Below are 19541 nucleotides of genomic sequence, written 5' to 3'. Positions count from 1 at the left end.
ACTATGATCACTGTCATTCAGATATGATTCAAGGGCAGGAACACAACCGTGTTGATTTGGTCATTGCTGTTGTGACTTGGACATCACGATAGTGACTCGAGCAACATCATAGTGACTCAAACGTCATTTGTGAGTCAAGTGATTTAAACATGACTGTAGTGACTTGGATATGATTGTTGTGATAGGACTGAAATGGCTCAGACAAGACCCTTGTGACTTGGACACAGTCCTGGTGACTTGGTGACATCACTGCAGTAACTGTGATCACTGTCATTTGGATATGATTCTAGGGACGCGAACATAACTGTGTTTATTCGGTCATGTAGTGACTTAAACATGAATGTAATGACTTGAAAACGACTGGAGTGACTCGAACTGCATGTTGGAGTCACTGCATTCATCCACCAAGTATTGTCATGACCAAACAGTAGGGACTCGAACACAGCTACTCGAATGTTGTTGTTATGACGTTGACTCAAACACAACTGTAATGACTCGTACATGACCCTAGTGACTCGGACACGACAGTAGTGATTTTAAAAAACGACCGTAGGGACTCTGACACGTCCTCGGTGTCTCTGACTTAAACATTAAACACTAAAACACTGAAGACTTGGAGCTCGACTTGGACTCGGGGTTTGGCGACTCGGACTCGGACACTGTACTAGCTATATGTTCATGCTTTCGGCCTGTAAATGTCGTCGCCCACGTGTCATAGCCTCAAGATTTAGCCAGCAGCATACGGCAGCCATTTTTTCCAGCGCTATCGGAAATAAACCCGAAAAAAATTAACGAACAAAAAAAACAAATAAAGCGGCTAAACGGCACACGAGTACACAAGACGAGTCGCCGAGTCGAAGAGTAAACATCCCCAGCGCTTAACAACCATTCCTATAAGCAAAAATAGAGATATTTCAGTCACCGTACGTGATAACATTTAACATGATGCAGCATTTCTCAACGATGATAGTCGCTATTTTCCGAGAGGAATCGATAAAGTGCCGAAACTTGGACTCTCAAAAGTTGCTACGGGCTCAACTTCCTGTTCGGAGGAGCAGCCAAGAGGAGTCGCTGCTGTCGGACCGTTTCTAAAGCTCAATACTCGTTAAACTCGAATGCACGTTGTGAAAATACTCCATTCCGAGTCTTACATTCAGGGTATTACTTCAGTGATTGTAGTACTAGTTGGAAAAAAAGCGAACACGAAATTTGTACGCGTCATAAAGTGAGTTTTTTTTTATTCGACGATTTCGTATACCGTTGGGTAGTGTCTTAGATTATTATGTATTTTGTTTGATCACTACAGGTTTTATAAGCAAAATATTAATCTGTAGCTAAACTAAACATACTCGGTTACATTCCACCACTTCAGGGATTTTAGTATTACTAGCAAAAAAATGCAAAATACTACATTTTTTTGTAAATGTTTTTTTGACAGTATTTGGTACAATTCTGGTGATTTTCTATACAGTTGGGTTTTGTTCTGATATGTATTTTTGATTATCATGATAGCAAAATATGGATCTGTAGCTAAAGTAAATATACTCAAACTTCAGTGACATAGTACTAGTCAGAAAAAATGTGAAATACTCAATTTTTATGCATAAAAAGTAAATTTTTTACTCCATTTTACTGCAGGATTTGGTGCAATTTTTGACATTTTTTGTGTAATGTTGGGTAGCTTTGTCTATAATAATGTATTTTCGAAGATCATGATAGCAAAATATTAATCTGCGTAGCTAAATTAAACGTGATTGTAGTATTAATGGAAAAAAAAGGAAAATACTCAATTTTTATGCATAAAAACTGAGTTTTTACTTCATTTTATTGTATTTTTTGGTGCAACTTTTGACGTTTTTGTAGACTGATGGGTAGCTTTAGCTATAATAATGTATTTTCTAGGCTCATGACAGCAAAATATTAATCCGTAGCTAAACTAAATATACTCGGTTACATTCCACCACTTCAGTGATTCTAGTATTGCTGGAAAAAATGTAAAAAAACTACATTTTTGTGTTCATTTTTTGATTGTATTTGGTGCAATTTTTGAAGATGTTGAATACTGTTGGGTAGTTTTGTTCTGTTGTAGTGTATTTTTGAAGATCATGACAGGTTTTATACGCAAAATATTAATCTGTAGCTCAATTAAATATCTGTTTGTAGAATTACTAGGAGAAAAAAATGGAAAATATTCCATTTTTATGCATAAAAAGTGAGTTTTTACTTTAATTTTACAGCAGCATGTGGTGCAAGTTTTGACGATTTTGAATACTGTTTGGTGGTTTTGTTCTGTTATTGTGTATATTTGAATATCATGATTGGTTTTATATGAAAATATGAATCTGTAGCTTTAGCAAATATACTCAACAATTCAGTGATTGTAGTATTAGCAGGAAAAAATGGAAAATACTCCATTTTTATGCATAAAAACCGTGTTTTTACTTCATTTTATTGTAGTTTTTGGTGCAACTTTTGACGATTTTGTAGGCTGTTGGGTAGCTTTAGCTATAAAAATGAATTTTCTAGGCTCATGATAGCAAAATATTAATCTGTAGCTAAACTAAATATACTCGGTTACATTCCACCACTTCAGTGATTGTAGTATTACTAGAAAATAGCCCAATATTACATTTTTAGGCAATAAAATGTAATTTTACTGTCGTATAATTTTTGACGATGTTGAACACTGTTGAGTAGTTTTGTTCTGTCATAGTGTATTTTTTAAGATTGCGATGGGTTTTATACGCAAAATATTAATCTGTAGCTAAACTAAATATACTCAATTACATTCCACCACCGGTAATCAAACTTCTTGGATATCTACTTTAAGCTGTGAACATTTTATTTGAGGCTACTTTTACAAAATTCTGCTAATTGTTGTTAATTTTGTCTAATTTTACAAATTAAACTTGAATTTAACCGTTTTACCTGTTAAATAAAAAGGGGTAAAAATGCAAAAAAAAATACAATGAATTAGCGAATGTGTTTTAAGGGTGTTTTGATCTAAAAATTCAAAAAATACTAAAATAAATTTGTGGCTATTAGCAGTTGCATGTTATTCATGTTGTTTCACTTAATTCATGACATTAAAGCTCCTCTACATTCAAACTTTAAAGGTGGGAAAAGGTGCTTCGCGCCACGATTTGTCTCCGGTTTAAATTGTCTACAGAGCTAAGGCACAGGGCTAAACGTATGCATGTGATGGGCACAGGAGCCGATATCGAGCTGGGGTTTCGATTTCTTAAATTAAATTCTCATTTTTGTCTCAACTTTTTGAACTCTATCAAAAAGATTTGAGCGTCTGATATCCAGAATGACGTCAGTGACTCCTCCTGCTGAGCTCCTCGTCTAACTCCGACCGGACAACACGTCTTCCATCAACAAACTTTTCCTTCATTTTTCTCCGCTTCCATCCCGTCGTCTTCCTCGTTCCTCCATCTGTCCATAAAAACACGCCTCGCCTCTTCGTCGATCAGAGATGTGTGTCCTGCTCCTCTTCCTCCTCCTCCGTCGCCGCCTGATTGACAAACACCTGGAATAAAAAACCAAAACACAGTCGAGTCTTAACCCCGGTTAATTATTTCACTTTGCCGATACGTTTCGCTAACGAGTCGTCCAATCACCTGCCAGCGACTGCCCTCCTCCCCGCCTCCTTCTCCGCCCCCTGCGAGCCCATTGGTGCTCGGCTTCTTCTCGCGCATCTCCGGGTGGCCGTCATTGGTCACGTCCAGCGTCGGGTTGTCGTGGCAACCGTTCTCCACGAAGTGAAGCTCCTCGGCGCGAAACTGGAAAAAGTACAGGATGTTTAATAAGTTACTCAGGACACATTCAGAAGTCATAAACGTAAATTAAAGCAAAGGGTGAAGACTTGAGACTTAATCTGAGCTGAATAAAACACGCACAAAGGACATTGTGCGTTCCTGAGTGTGAAAGTTCGACATATCCAGACTTTCCTTGTGCTAGAGCTGGCTTAACAAAACCCAAAACCCCAACCAGAGATAATAACCACCGCTCGATGAGGACCTGTTTGGTCTCCAATTAAAATGCTGCTATTTGATTCTTCTTCTGCAGAAAATGGACCAATGACGCGTCGCCTGCTTCGTTTAAGCCGAAGACTTTAAAAAATCTATAATCTCGAGCATCTTTAGTCCTTACTAGAGAGCCCTTCTGCTGCTACGACCTGCTGCTAACGTAATGCATCGCCGGACACCAGGTTCCGACAGCATTCCTTTCTCATGGGCAACAGCCTCCAGTGCTCTAATGTTCTTGGGTTTGCGACCGCCTCTTTCAATTCCCACCAAAGATTTTCTATAAGATTCAAGTCAGGCGACTGTGACGCCATTCTACTGTCTTCCAGGACTCTTTCTGAAGCCAAGTCTTGGTGGACTTTGAGGTATGCTTGGAAAGCCCAACGATGCCCAAGCTTCGGCTTCCTCACAGATGTCGTGACATTTTCTCCAACGATTTGTTGATACTGGACTGAATCCATCTTCCAAACGCTGCAGGTTTCCAGAAGACACAAAGGGCATCGCCGAGTTTGCTTCACTGTCGGCAGGGTGTCCTTCTCAGCCTCATTCTTCTGATCCATGGGCCCAAAAAGCTCCAGATTTGTTTCATCGCTCCACAAAACAGAATCCCAAACCTTCCGAGGCTTATTTATACGGTTTTGAGCGTATTGGAGGCGACTTTTCTCGTGCTTTTGTCTGCAGAAGAAAACCTTGCAAACAAACAAAGTTAATAACCACCGTCGTGATGTTTATTTTCTCTGATTGGGGTTTTAGGTTTTGTTGATCCGGCTAACATAATAAAAGCCTGGATATGTTGAACTTGCTTCATGGTTCAACCTTCAGCAGCAAATTTCAAAAACAATAAATATAAAACATTTAACGTTTTAACATATTTAATTGTATTCATTGTTTATTTTAACCTTTAGAGCATCTGTTGGCTTTTTTCCTGCATAACTGAGGATATAAGATTAAAACTGTGTAGAAATATGCGATAAAATCATGATTAAACTTTCTTCTGACAGTTTCAGCTTCACTCGTTCTGACCACACAGTCACACAACAACATGGATGTTTGTTTGTTTGTGTTTGTTTGTTTGTGTTTGTTGACCCACGGTGGTCTTGGTGGCGGGCAGTCGTCTCTGCCAGCAGATGTAGATGAATCCAGACGTGATGATGACCATGCAGACGGAGCCGATGATCACCAGAACCACGAACAGTTTGCCGTAGTCGCTGCGAGTCTGACTGGGCCGAGACTGGCAGGTGCTGGCTGCGCTGTAGCTCTCGATGCCCATCTGATGACAAACACACAAACAGTTTAACTAGATATGAACACAAACTGTACACACAATCCCCGCAAAATGAAATAAAATCAGACTTGTTTAAAGGAAAGTCAGACGTGAACATTTCCACTCTACAGAATAAACTGATAATTATATTATTAGGATGATGTTTTAGCATGTTGTCTTGAAAAATATATGAAAAAATAAACAAAAAAATCACCTTAAAGACACAATTTATCAAATTCAGAATCCGTAAAAACAAAAAAAATCCTCAAATGTTTATTTTCAGACAGTTCTTGCACCCATCATGTGTGACTTTTTGGCTTCATTTAAAAAATTAGCCCAAACTATATGTACTATTTAATTAAAATCACTTTATTCTACATGTCTCGTTTAAAAATTTGCCAAAAATAAACCTTGTGCTGGAACCAGATAGTTAAAAAAAGAAAAAATTCTGCACTCCTTCATGCAACCACGAAGCCATCAGTGACTCAGCTGCGACCAACATGCAACAATTCTGAGAGTTTTCGGTTGAAGTGCAGGAAGTGTTCACACAAAACACACAAGAGACACGTCTGGAAACTAACTGAACATCTAAACAGTCAAACATTTTCTTTGCAGTGTTGGTGACATCTGAAGACACTTAAAAAAAACTTCAGCCTCGTGCAAATCTTGTGGGCAAAATGTGAGATTTAACATTTATTTGTGAAGGTCTCACGAAAATAAAAATAAACTGAAGAGAGGCTTCTGACGGGAGCAGGAGTCTGAGATCTGCTTTCATTTGCTGCAACGATCACGTGGACGAAAACAAATCCCTTCCAGGACGTCGTACCTTCTCGAGACTCTTCCTGATCTCTCCCAGCATCCTCAGCACGTCCTTGGTCGCGATCACACCTGAAAGACACGTTTGACAGAGTTTAAACCCGACGTCTGTGTTCAGAGCCAGAACATCCTGCGTCTGCCTGCCTGCACTGAATCATCGTTTGAAGGATTCCCTCGACGTCTTTGTTTGTGCATCCTGACGTCGGCTCTTGTTTCAGACAGTTGAAGGTTTTCTGATATCAAACCCCCGCGGAGAGGCGACTCGAAATAACTCCTGGTGACGTCGGCTCGTCTGTTTTCATCTGTTAATCCGAAGAGCGAAGGACTCCGACGCAGATAGTCGAACGTTTCAGCCTTGAGAGAAGATTAAAGCCAGAATCAAGGCTGGAGATTTAATTTGAATCCTACTTTGTGCTCTTTTGTTTTTTTTTTCAGGTCTATTTTCTTCCTGAAGTCTCTGGAAGCGTCTTTGAGGCGCTGCACGGATGAAAAAACGCTGACACGCTCGTCCGAGTCTCTTTCCCTTATTACTGTGCGGTCGAAGCAATAACAGGGAGCAGTTAGCGGCGCAGAGCATTCCCACTGTTCCTCCTCTCGGCCCGTCTGCATTACTGCTGAAGGTTATCGAGGCTGTTTGCAGCTCAGGGCTGACAGAAAGTGAAAACCCTGCAACATGTAGAGTTTATTTCCAGACTGAACCCCCAAAAACTTGCCAAGAGGGTTTAAAAGGCTTGTTGTATTTTAAAATTGTCACCATTTATCAGAGCTGGAAACTGTAAAAATAGAAAAAACAGTCAGATTTTCACCTTTCTGACGGTCCTTGAATGTATCATGTGTGACGTGCAGTTCTTTTTAGAAAATTAGGCAAATATAAGCTTAAAATCGAGATATTTCATCAAAATCATTTTATTCTACACACAAAGATTTTCAAAAAAATGCCAAAATTTAACCCTTTGCTTTAACTAGATTCTGTAAAATGCAAATAATTCTGCAGTCATCAGTGCAACCATGAAGCTATAAATGACTCAGCAGTAATTAACAGTCATGTCACAAAAATTCAGGGACTTTCGGGCTGAACTGCAGGCTGTGCATAGATAAAGCATACATAATGTGACAAATAAAATACGTATAGAGCTGTCATTTTTCTTCCTATTATTAGCAAAACCATGTGGAAAAAATGTTTAATATGTTGATTTCAGCTTACAGAAAACACCTGATGGCAGCGATTGGCTCAAAGGGTTGTTCAACTAAATATTAGTTTACGGGTCCCATCATGCTGGTTTTTATTTTTATTTTTATTTTTAAAAAAATAAAAAATTCTGTTGAGCCACAATCCAAAAGCAATGTCATGATGTTCACTTAATTTTTATTTATTATTACTTTTGTCAATTTATTTTTTTTCCTTCTTTAATGGGAGGGTCTGAATAAATCTGAGGACGACTGTAGATGCTGTAATCAGAGTCGTGGAGGTGTTTGTGCGTACCGCGCTCAGACGCCACGTTCATCAGCAGCTGGTGCTGCTGGTGCGTCGGCTTGCTCAGGTAGATCACCCACGATCCCTCGGGGCTGTTCAGTCTCCGGGCAAACACTCGCTCCAGCACCTTCAACAGCTGGACGCCCTGACAGACTCGAAACTCCTCCTGTCACAAAAAAAACACATTTTTCAGATGTTTGTTTTTAAATTCTGGAGCCAAAACACAAAAGATGCTAAACACCAGCGAGGAGAAGAAAAAAAACGATGAGGAGATGTGCTGGAGGAGATCTAACTCCATCCACGTTGCCGTAACAACCGCAAGGCTGCCGAGGGTTTGTGCTGTTGCCGTGGCGACAGACGCCGGTGAGGGTCCTTCCTGCCTCGACATGAAAGCAGACGTTCTCCAGCTGTCCCGTCTGTAAGGCTCAACTCAAGGCCTTCAGCTGCAGCGAGTTAGAGAAGCTCAGATCACGTCATAGCTGGGATGTTGGATTTTGGGGAAAATGAGCGGACGGAAAAGAATCTGGTGACAGATCGGAAACATCTACCGGCGTTCAAAAGCTGCAGCTTCCATTAACCCTATTCAGGACTTTCATGTTTCCATATGTAGAAGGTCTTTCGGGGTCCATTGGACCCCAAGAGAGAATATGCGCAAAATATTTGTTGGTTTTCATCGCAGACTTTTATATTGTGTTTAATATATTTTCTGATCAGTTGATGTATTTCTGGTTCCAAACGCATGACAAATGTCCCTCTTTTTATATAAAAAAAAAAAAAAATCTTGAAAAATAAAAAGACAATATTTGTCACCTAAACCAAACGGCCTGGGGGTCCAAAAGACCCCAAAAGTCCTGAATAGGGTTAAAGGGCGTTCTCTACCTTGTTGATGTACAGAAAGAGTTGGGGTTGAAGGGTTTGAAGGCGTGTTATCTTTAAAAAAAATACTAAAATTAGAATATATCAGAGCTGAAAACTGTAAAAAAAAAAAAAAAGAAGGAAAAAGATTTTCACTTTTCCAACGGTCCTTGAACTACTCATCACTGCTATGTTGGAAAGCTGAACCAAATCCATCCATCCATCATCTATACACCGCTTAATCCTCACTAGGGTCATGGGGGGCTGGAGTCTATCCCATCTGACTCAGGGTGAAGGCAGGTTCACCTGGACAGGTAACCAGTCTATCACAGGGCTACACTTAGAGACAGACAACCAAGCACACTCACATTCACACCTACGGACAATTTACAATCACCAATTAACCTCAGCATGTTTCTGGGCTGTGGGAGGAAAACAAATTCCACACAGAAAGATCTCGGGTGTCCTCACCAGGACATGAACCGGCGACCTTCTTGCTGCAAAAAGTCTGAATAAATAAGACAAAAACGAGGATAATGAGAATTCTTGACAACACTGGAGTAAGATTGTAGAACAATAATAAAGAAAAAATAAGTAAATGAGTGCACATGTTGTCTTCAATGTGTTTTTCCTTCTGCTCGGTGTGAAATGACACCGAGGAGTGAGAAATTTTTATTTTATACAGAATCAGATTGAAGCAAACGGTTCATTTTGGGCAAAATTTTTTTAAATGACTCGTGTAGAATTAAATGATTTTGATGAATCAGATGATGAGTAGTTCAAAGACCATAGGAAATCTAACAGTTCTCTCTTTCATAACATAACTTTTAAACCTGCTGGTGGGTTTTTGGGCACATTTTAAATCTGATATTGATTCCTTTCACTCACGCAGTTCATGTTCTGCGTCATGTTCAGGACGACGTAGCCGCGTCCGGTCAGCTCGCTCCAGTCGATGCAAACCACCTGAAGGAGGACAGGTTCGTCTTATTATTGTTGTTTTTTGGCTCTTCCTGCTTCCAGCCACATCCTCCGAGGCGTAAATATACCTGCTGGTTCTTCTCCATCCCACTGAGGTCGTCGTAGGTGACGCCGACACTCAGAGAGGCATCGGTGGTGAGCGGGACGAGTTTAGTTTTCTCCGTCGCCGCCATCTCCTCCTCGTCCACCTCCTCGCTGCCGTCTTTCATTTGAGGCGGAAGTTTTCCCTTCAGGACTTCAGGATAAAGAAAGAACAGTGAAGTTAGACTCGCTGTAGGTGTAACGTTCTGAAAAAAGCTGATGAGACAAGTTGGAAAAGCTTTAAAAAGGCGTCTGACTCTGGAGAGACGAATAAAACGACCAATTATGTGTTTATTTAACCACCAGATCCAGTATTTTTCTGATTAACCTCATTTTTGTTTCTTAAAACTGATGTTAAACTAAATTAGTTAAGTTAAAAAATGACATTTAGGCTCTGATTGGTTAAGGTAACAGCCTGAACGTACCTTTGGACTCGCCATGCTCCTCCTCTTCCTCCACGCTGGGCTGCAGAGGTTCCCTGCTGGGAGCCAAGCCCACCTCCGGCGCCGTGGGGTTCTGGGTGAAGGCGTCCAGGTGCGTCAGACCCGCCTCCTCCTCCTCCTCTTCCTCTACCTCCTTCCTCTCCGCCTCCTCGTCCTCCGTCACGTCTTAAAACACACGAGCAGCAGATGACTTCAGGCAGAAAGTTTTTGTTTTGTCACTTGAGACGCTCCAAACTTTCTTAATTTTTCGGCGGCGACTCAACAAAGCGTCAAAAAAATGAGACGCAGCCCGAATTAAACGACACCGAAGCAGCTGTTTAGCATAATGACTTAAAAAATGGTGGAGACTGCGTCTGAAGAACACGAGATCTGTCTTTCAGCACCTCTGAAGCTCGCTAATTAACACATTGCATCTCAAAACCCAAACAAGCTTTGAGAGCGGTGCTACGTTTGAAAAATCACCAAAAATACCCCATTTATCAGAGCAAGAAGCTGTAAAAACAGAAAAAAATGTCAGATTTTCTACAGTCCGGCGGTCTTTTAACTCATCACGTGTGACATTTAGTGTCTTTAGGAAAATTTATCAAATCTAAGTTTAATATTGTGACGTTGTACCTTTTGTGTAGCTTCCCAGCAGCCCGAAGTCGGTTCCGGTGTCGGTCTCAGGCGTTGCGGTTCCCGCGGCGTCTCCGTCGGCGGCGGCGGTGGACGTCGCCGTGGCAGCAGATGTGGTTCTGGCGGTTGTGATGGAGGGACGAGGGACTCCGTAACCGCTGGACTGGACGTCTTCCTCCCCCTCCGCCTCCCACAGCTCCCTCTCTAAGGGACCAACCTGCAGAATACAGAGTGAGGAGATGGATGGAGGTCCAGATGTTCACCTCATATTTACACATAAACTTTGGTAATAGTTGTAAGCATGACAACTTTCTGGAGGTTCAAACTGAACCCGAGGATAGAGGATAAATTTAAAGGGAGCAGGAGGGTTAAATAATAAACCGTGTTTCTGTGATGTTTACATGAGAAGCAATGAATAGAGGTGAAAGTCTGACTGCACAAGTAAAGGAAGCAGGAGGAGTGATGATAGCGGTGCTGGACGTGGTCCTGCTAGTTTAAGAACCTGAGCAGAAGCCGTCATGTTGGCGGTAAACGGGACAGCAGAGCAGAAGCAGTGAAGACTAAACAGATAAACTAAATTAAAACAAAGAGAGACGGGGATTTAAAAGTCTGCTGCCGTTAATGTGTAAACCGAAGGTTCAATTAAACGAGCCCAGCGTTGGTTTATTTGCTGAATTAGTTCTTCCCGCCCGGGCGGCCGGTCTGGGCCAATGAGACGCCGCTAATCCGGCGAAGCAGTTAAGGACTAATTAAATGATTGGGCGCGGGGGGGTTAGTAGGTGAGCCCCGGATTACATCTGAATTAACGCAATCCAATTAAAGTCCGACCGTGATTTTTTTTTTCTCCTCTCGTTAACGGAGACGTGAGTGGCTGGATGAAGGAACGACAGCTTTAAATGAACTCGTTTTATGATCTTGTTTAGAGGAAGAAGAGCGTCTGTGTCGGTTCTGCTTCAGGAACCGAGCAGCAGACGAGGTTTCAGCAGTTTGTCGGAGGCCTTAAAGTCCTGAGTGATGAGTTAATTCATCGTGTTTGTCTTTGAGGAAACAGAAAAACCACAAAAATACAAAATGAGCATCTGCGTGTGGACTAATCGTCAAATACTAACCCTCATAAATTACGTTTGTTACAGAAACGTGACACCTTTTCTGATTATTTGCGCGTAAAAACTGTTCAAGTTTAATTACAGCATCTTTCTTTGGATGATGCTGATCGGGACGTGTGGATGTATTTCTCACCTCCAGGACGGGGGACGCTCGATGCTCCTGCAGCCCAGGATCGTGCCCCTCGGCCGGGAAGGAGACGCTGGGCTCCTGGGAGCTGGACGGGTGGAAGGACGGACTGTAGCCTGCAGGACACAAAGACAGAACGTCAGAAACACATGGCTCTGGGTGTGTGTTGACCGCCATCAGGTTTGGACAGGTTGCTTCCTGAAACACTCACAGGAGACGCAGCTGGTAGTTAAAAATGATCGACGTTCATACTGGATGAGGAGGAAAGAACCAATTAGATTGAATCAGGATGAAGAAATAAAACAACAAAAAGCTCTCTCACCTGTTTACTGCCAAACAAGTAAAGGTGGGAGGAGTTAAACTAGTTAACCTGGTTGATTCTTCTCTAATGTATGTCGAGCAAAAGCAAACATGGACGCAGCCGGTGAGATAATTAATGCACATCGACATATAATCCTGATATGTGCAGTTCTGCAGCATTAAAGTGGTTATTTATGCTCTGAACTGCAAAATCCATTACTGGCTTTGAATGGTGAGTTCTTGAAACGGCCAAAACGACATCATTTTTTAGATTCAAAAGCTGCAAACACACAAAGAATCTTTTTTTTATTCAACTTTCTAACGGTCCTTGAACTAATCGTCTGCAACACAAGCTTAACATCTCATTAAAATCAAGTTTCTCTGCATGTCTCGTTGAAAAATGTGACAAAAATCAAGCATTTGCACAAAGCGGGTTCTGTAAAAAACAAGAAATTCTGCACTCTTCGTCACAGCTGAGAAATCTTTAGTGGCTCAGCTGTGACCAACGGACGCTTGGCAAAAATTCTGCAACTTTTCGGCTGAACACAAATGGAAGACAGTAAATTACTTATAATATCCATACGGACAATTTAGAATCACCAATTAACCTCAGCATGTTCCTGGACAGTGGGAGGAAGCCGGAGAACCCGGAGAGAACCCACGCTGCACGGGGAGAACATGGAGACTCCACGCAGAAAGATCCTGGGTGTCCTCACCGGGATGCGAACCGGCTACCTTCTAGCTGTGAGGCAACGATGCTAACCACTGCTCCACCTTGAAGCTAAATGGAAGACGCAAGCAGTAAATTACTTATAGTAAGTAGAGGCACAATTCTTCTTCCAGTGTTGGTATCACTCGGGAAAATGTTAGATATATAGATTTGGGGTTTTTATTCCATTTTTGTGAAATAATAAATAAAAGAAATTAAACTTTCAGGGTTTTTTTCCCTCTTTTTTTAATGATTTCTGTCTTTCTAACTGTGTCATTCTACAGTGAACACATTTCTGAGTCTCTCTCCTTCTAGTCCTGGTTGTTCTGTTTCCATAGAGGTGCTGGACTTTATATTACAATGAAAAATAAACCTACAGTGAGTAAAACAACCAGAAGCTGTTTGGGTGCTCGTGCCGTATAACAATTAGATAATGCCATAAACCATTAAAAAAAAAAAAGAATTTTCATTTTATATTACATTAGGCAAGATGGCGCCGTGGATGGCGGCCTCGGCACTGCTCTCTACAGGAATTAGTTTGTTTTTGTTTAATTTCTCTGCATCTTTTGCACAACGTACATGTACCTGTTCTGCTTGGATGTGTACATTCTTGTATATATTTGTCTTATTATCTTGTTTTTTTTTTATTAATATTTATTGTATTTTATTTTATTCTTTTCTTTCTGTTGTTATTTTACTTTATTTTTTATTTTATAATTTTCCTATTTCTATTATTCCTGCAAATTCCCAGGGCGACACCAACAGCCGAAACCAGATTCCTTGTATGTTGTTCACCTACTTGTCCATTAAAGCTGATTCTGATTCTGATAAATTGACTAAAGGTGCTCCAGATACTAACAAAACACAGCGGTGGCTCGACATGCCGTAAACATTTTTCTACTTATCTTCAGTTTGTTTCCTCTCTGTGTAAACACTTCCTGCAGTTCAGCTGAAAACAATTTTCGTCACATCGCTGCTGGTTGCAGCTGAGTCGCTGACAGCTCTACAGTTGTGCTTAGAAGTGCAGAATTTTTAGTTTTTTTTCAGATTCTAGTTGCTGCAAATTGTTTATTATTGGCATTTTTTTTTTTTTAATTTGACGAGAAGAATAATGAATAGTGAATAGTGAATTTTAAACTTTGAAACAGAAAGAAAAATCCAGCAGTTCATCCTGTCTGTACAGCGTCTTGCTCTGACAAATGGTTTAATTTTGGGGGATTTTATTTTTTTAAAAACGGCCTTTTAAACCCACATGCAGGTTTTTCAAGGTTCAAGGAAGCCTGAATGTTAATCCCGTCAAAAACTACAAATATCAAGCTGCTGTCGAGGCCGAAGGAAAAGTGAGGCGTTAAAAAAATCATGAGGATTAATCCTCAGTGAACCATTAAAATCTGCACAAACTTTTATAGAAATCAGCGCAGCGGCTGGAGATATTTCAGACTCAGATCAAAGTTCCTCAGATGTCCAGGCTGAACGTTGGCCGTCGGCTGAATGAATGTTTTAAAGCCTCCAGAAGGTGAAGCTGCTGCTGCTGCTGCTGCCAGAGCTGCAGACGTGATGTTTACTGAGCAAAGCGCAGCAGCTCCGTCTGCAGAAACACCGGATTAAAACCTGGTTTTGCCCCAAAGCAAACATTTGATCCCAGACATCTGTGGAATAACAACAACTGCTTTGAAGATGCAGCTCTCTGGTGGAGACAGCAGGTTCAGAACCGCTCAGCAGAAACTCGGCTAACATGGCCGCCTGATGGTGCGTTCAGGCTCTGTGGGAGAAACGACTCCTACTGACCGATCAGAGAGTCCAGGTCCGGCGTCGTGTGGTTTCCCTCCGAGGCTTCCAGGACGTCATCCTCGTCCTTCTCTTCTTCCTCTTCCTCTTCCTCCCCGCCCCGCCTCTCCCGCTCCTCTCCTCTGTCTCGGTCCTCCAGGTCCGTCCCGTAGAAGCCGGAAGCCTCCTGGGAGGCGTCGGCAGCTCCTGGCCCACCAAGGAGCTCCGTCTCTGGGTCAGCGGCGTCCGACTGCCCCCCGAAGCCTCCGGCATCCTGGGGAACCGCCAGATGAACCATCCGCTGAGGGTGGAGAGAGATTAGTCAGAACAGAGCTGCAGAATACGAGTTCACAAAAACATCATCACAAATGTTTAATTACTGTCATCAATTAACATTCAGAAAACACCTAAATGAGTCCTCGTTAGCTCACGTCGGTTTGTTCGTCATTTCTCATTTCAAGTCAGCGAGACTCAAGTGTTTAAGTCGCTGTAATTAAAAGAGGCTGGAGCTCATTTTTCAGAGATAAATTTAGATGATTTAGCCGCTGATTAAACGTTGTGTTGATGAAATGAAAAGAAGGAAAGCTGGTTGCTTCTCTCTCCTCTCGCTGCACCTCGTTTTGTTTGTTTCCATCTTAAATCCTTAAAATCAGTTCATCTGTCACAACAACAATTAAATGCTTTTGTGACATTAAGGAGCCTCAGTAAAGGAGCCAGTTGACCGATTAAAGAAATGTCTTAAATTATATATTTTTTAAAAAGAAGAATATCTTTGATGAATCATTTTTACATTTTTTAAAACACTGGAACCAGTATGTCCACAGGTGTTACCAACACTGGAGCCAAACTGGTGGCTCCACATGCAACAGATATTTAACTTTTATTTGTTTTTTAGTTTCCATCCTCGTCTCCTCTCTGCTTTGTGTGCCTGAGTTCAACCGAAAATCCCAGAATTTATCGTCACGTTGAGCCCCGAATGGCTGCTCAGCATTTTGTTTGTTATCATTAAATCACGGAATCTGGTGCAAACTGTTTGTTTTTGGTAAATTCTGAACTGACTTGTGTAGAATGAAGTGCTTTTAATGAAACTCTCTGGTTATTTGAAAAGTTCTAGTTCACTGAAAAGTTTGAAAATCTGCTGTTTTTCTGTTTTTACAGTCTCTTGTTGCGATTGATGATGTCATTTGTTGAGTTTTATTTCAAAAATCACATGTTTTGCAACTCACAGGCAGGTTTTGGGGTTCAGAGGGTTAATAAACAAAGACCTCGTTATGTTTTAAACCTAACTTTATACTTCTACGTAATGAAATCATGAATATCAGTCGATATGCCGATGACAGAATGTTTTACCCCTAAAAACCTAGTACCGGTTTGGCTCTGGTAGCAGCAGAAACATCACGTAATAACAGTCGCACGTACAACAAACTGCGTGTTTAAGGAAATACTGATAAATATTAGCTGTAAAAACGGACATTTTGGGAAGTTTCAAACATCAGCACAAGAACATAAAAAGTGCCATATCATGAGTTCATCTGTTGCACTTTTCTTCATTTTCTTTGGTCGTTTTAATGTAAATGCAGTAATTTGTTCACTCTGCAGCATCAGTTGTCATGGCAACTGAACTCATTTAGTGAACTTTGTTTCCTGTGTAACAAACTTCAGCCCCGTTCGGTTCCTCCTCACCTCCATCTCGTCCTCCACGTCCAGGTTGTCGTTGGCGGCGGCGCTGGTCCTCGCCGGAGCGTTCAGCTGCGACGAGTTGACCGACTCCGTCTTGCCCTGCGAGCGGGACGTCTCGTGGATCTCGGGCCAGCCCATGTCGTGGACCAGGTGGGGCTGGGCCCGCACCAGCTCGTGGACCGAGTGGCGCTTGGCTCGGACCAGCTCCTGGACGAAGCGTGAGGCCCGGGCTTGGCCCTCGTCCTGCAGCAGGCGGGCCACCGGGGCGCTGAGCGGGATGACGCGCTGCTGCGACGAGCCCAGTCTGAAGGCGTCACAGCTGGCCAGGAGAGCTGCAGGGAACGGGAACAGAAACGTTAACATCTGTCCTCCTGGAGCATCCTCTGGTCTGAAGGGAGACTCTACAGATCCACTGAGGAAATGACTTCAGCAGAGGAAAGAAAACCCAATAAAACTGAATAAATGAAATAGAATCTAACACATTAACAATCAGATGAAATAAATAATCATAGATGCTACCGACTGTTTGAACCCAATCAGGTTCCAGTAAACATGGGAGAGACGGTTCCCTTCAAATAATTTAATATCTATAAAAGCTGCACATTTAAATACCAGCCACCAGCCTGATTTTATTTATTGACTTATTTGTGTGGTATATTGATGATGACAACAAAAAAAATGTTTTTAAACCAAGAAATGTGTTTGTTTGTGATTTTAAACATGAAATCTCAGTTACAGTGCAAACATTTTGATTTAACCTTTTATTCATTCATATTTAAAGGAGTATAAACATTTAGGAAATCACACACAACTNACATGAAATCTCAGTTACAGTGCAAACATTTTGATTTAACCTTTTATTCATTCATATTTAAAGGAGTATAAACATTTAGGAAATCACACACAACTCTCGTTTTCAGACATTATCACAGGTTTTGGATTTGTGATGGTTGTTATTTTTTTAAATTATATATTGATTTTCTGGGTTTTTTGTCTTTATTATACTTTGGCATGTCTGAAATAAATGAAATGAAATTAAACGAAAAAAGAAGATTTAAGCGCTTGTTAACCTACTTTTTTAGTTCAAATCACCAAAATGACACCATTTATTAGTGCCACAAACTGTAAAAACCAAAACAATCGTCATATTTTAAACTTTCCGACACATTTGTGACAAAACTAAGCTTCAAATCTGCATATTTCAGTAAAATCACTTTATTCTATATGTCTTCTTTAAAAATTTGCAAAAAATCAAACATTTCCTGTTATCAGATTCTGTAAAAAACTAAAAATTCTGAACTTGCTGAGTCATCAGTGACTCAGCAGCGACTAAAACGCTCGTGTGAGAAACATTCAGACGTTTGAGCTGAACTGCAGCCTGTGTAGGACGTTATTGTTATATAACTATAACATCTGTGCCGTGTAAAGTTGTTTTTGTTATTTACAGAGTTTATAACATCAATAGAAACCTGTTGATTTAATGTTTAAATGTATTTATTTTTTTTCATTTTTCTTATTTTTAATGATTTCTGTCATTCTAACTCCTGAACAGAAAACATCTCTGAGTTTTTTCTCCTCCTTCATTCTGTTTCCATAAAGCTGCAGCTGCACAAGTCTGTAATAAATCACGTTTAAATGCTCACGCAGAGCTCTTCTGATGCTAAATATGACGGATTCAAGTGTTGCTTTATTCAGGAAGTCAGAGGTCAAACTAACCACAGTGATTTGACGTTAACTCTTTCCTCAGATTCAGCGGGTGAAGATAAGAGCGTTCCGTCGTCTGCGTTTTACATTGAAGTGATTTAATTTGCTGCTGGAACATCACAGAGCTCTTGTCTCCACCGCTGCCCTCCGAAGCCACCGCCAGCTCCGTCTGCTCGTGTTTCATGAACGACCTCCATCTTTGTTTAAGTCTCTCATTCATTCATTCATTCATTCATTCATTCATGTGTTCACTGATTTACGCCTGAAAGTCCTTTTTTTTACTACAATCATTCACTGTTTATAAAAGGTTTACTGGTGCATTAATGACTTTATTAATGATTAGTCGTGTTAATAAATCACATAAACTTTCAATAAGAACAACCTTTGGGTTGCCAGGTTGGGGAAAATCCTCCTCTTTGCTTGTCTCTTTGCTTCTTTAATGACTCAGGAAGAGCAGGTGCGCATATAAACTGTTAATCAGCGTTTCTAGTTGTTGATTAAATGTGTTTTAACCCGTATTTAACTTGTGCATAAAGATTAATTTGTGTGCAAAACTTGCAAAGTAGAGAGAACAATACAGGAAATGTGAAATGTTGATGCAAGATTATATATTTAGGTTCATAAAAACAACGATTTAAAGAAAATATCTTGGTAATGACACGCCTGTTTCTTTCCTTTTTTGGGGTTTTGTCAGACTAATATGACATTTTTAAAGTGTGTTTGGGTTCGTAATTCCTAATAAACCTTTAAAAGTTCGTCTCCTGCTATTCTAAACATGAATATACTGATAATAAAGGAATTAAGAATCCATCAAGTGTGCATCCTTAAATTCAAACTATATTTCTGTTTTTATATTTGCATGTTTCTTACTTTATTTAAATACTAAAACTGTTGTTTTAATGGCTTCAATGCACCAACAGGACTGTATTCATTGTACTATTCTATTAATAAGAGGTTTAGAAATTAATTCTGGTCAACAAAGCAGATTCCCTCATTAATTTAAGCTAAAAAGAGGATTTTTTAAGCTCAGAAATTGGTGTAATTAATGTTTTTTAAACACAGCTGCATCAGTTGATTAACTGATTAGTTATCGACTGAATTAATCGGAAACTATTTTGGTAATAGATTCATCAATTAGATTTTTTTTAATGAGGAAAAGTCAAAATTCACAGATTTGAGCTTTTTATTGTGAATATTTTCAGACTATCTTCCACTAATTCACATTTTTCACCATTTTATAGACGAAACACGAACAAAAAAAATCAACAGATTAATCGACAGAGACCGCTCTACTTATAGCTAATCAATAATATTAACGATGCATTCGTCACGATCGCGTCTGTTAATTACAGCTTTCAAACCTCTAATGGAGCGACACCAGACAGAGGAACCTGCCCGTCCATCACTCGCTAATTCACTGGTCTAATTTCCGTTCGTTACTAATTCATGAGTTCGCTCGTCGTCGCTAATCTGTCGCCGCCACCTTCCTGCAGCCTGAGACCACAGATGGCGTCTGACCGAGCAGATTATGGTTTGGTGGCCGGCGTGTCTCAAACATGTCTGCGGCGTGTTCAGCCTCCAGCAGATCCTCCCT

The 19541-nt window shown here is 40.7% G+C and overlaps 1 protein-coding gene across 1 annotated transcript; it reads right to left on the bottom strand.

Moving 5' to 3' along the window:
* Positions 1-2457: 2457 nt before the first annotated feature.
* Positions 2458-18131, bottom strand: podxl2 (podocalyxin-like 2). The gene is made up of 13 exons (XM_008295836.1): positions 18035-18131; positions 16247-16575; positions 14585-14864; positions 11794-11903; positions 10555-10771; positions 9922-10104; positions 9484-9650; positions 9326-9400; positions 7592-7748; positions 6119-6180; positions 5119-5298; positions 3624-3785; positions 2458-3532 (listed from the first exon to the last, which is right to left on the bottom strand). Exons 1-13 carry the CDS (start codon positions 18129-18131, stop codon positions 3473-3475), a joined length of 2079 nt encoding a protein of 692 aa, XP_008294058.1. The 3' UTR covers positions 2458-3472.
* Positions 18132-19541: the final 1410 nt, after the last annotated feature.

This window comes from Stegastes partitus, unplaced genomic scaffold, assembly GCF_000690725.1.
Source record: "Stegastes partitus isolate 25-593 unplaced genomic scaffold, Stegastes_partitus-1.0.2 Scaffold1079, whole genome shotgun sequence".
NCBI lineage: Eukaryota > Metazoa > Chordata > Actinopteri > Pomacentridae > Stegastes > Stegastes partitus.
The sequence above is the reverse complement of the archived record's forward strand: the minus strand, read 5'-3'. Positions and strand labels throughout refer to the sequence as shown.

Coding starts and splice junctions, on each gene's coding strand:
- podxl2 (XM_008295836.1), bottom strand. CDS start 18,131: ATGAAACACGAGCAGACGGAGCTGGCGGTGGCTTCGGAGGGCAGCGGT. Junction 9,651..9,921: donor GGAGCATGGCGAGTCCAAAG/GTACGTTCAGGC, acceptor TTTATCCTGAAG/TCCTGAAGGGAAAACTTCCG. Junction 9,401..9,483: donor GGATGGAGAAGAACCAGCAG/GTATATTTACGC, acceptor GTCCTCCTTCAG/GTGGTTTGCATCGACTGGAG.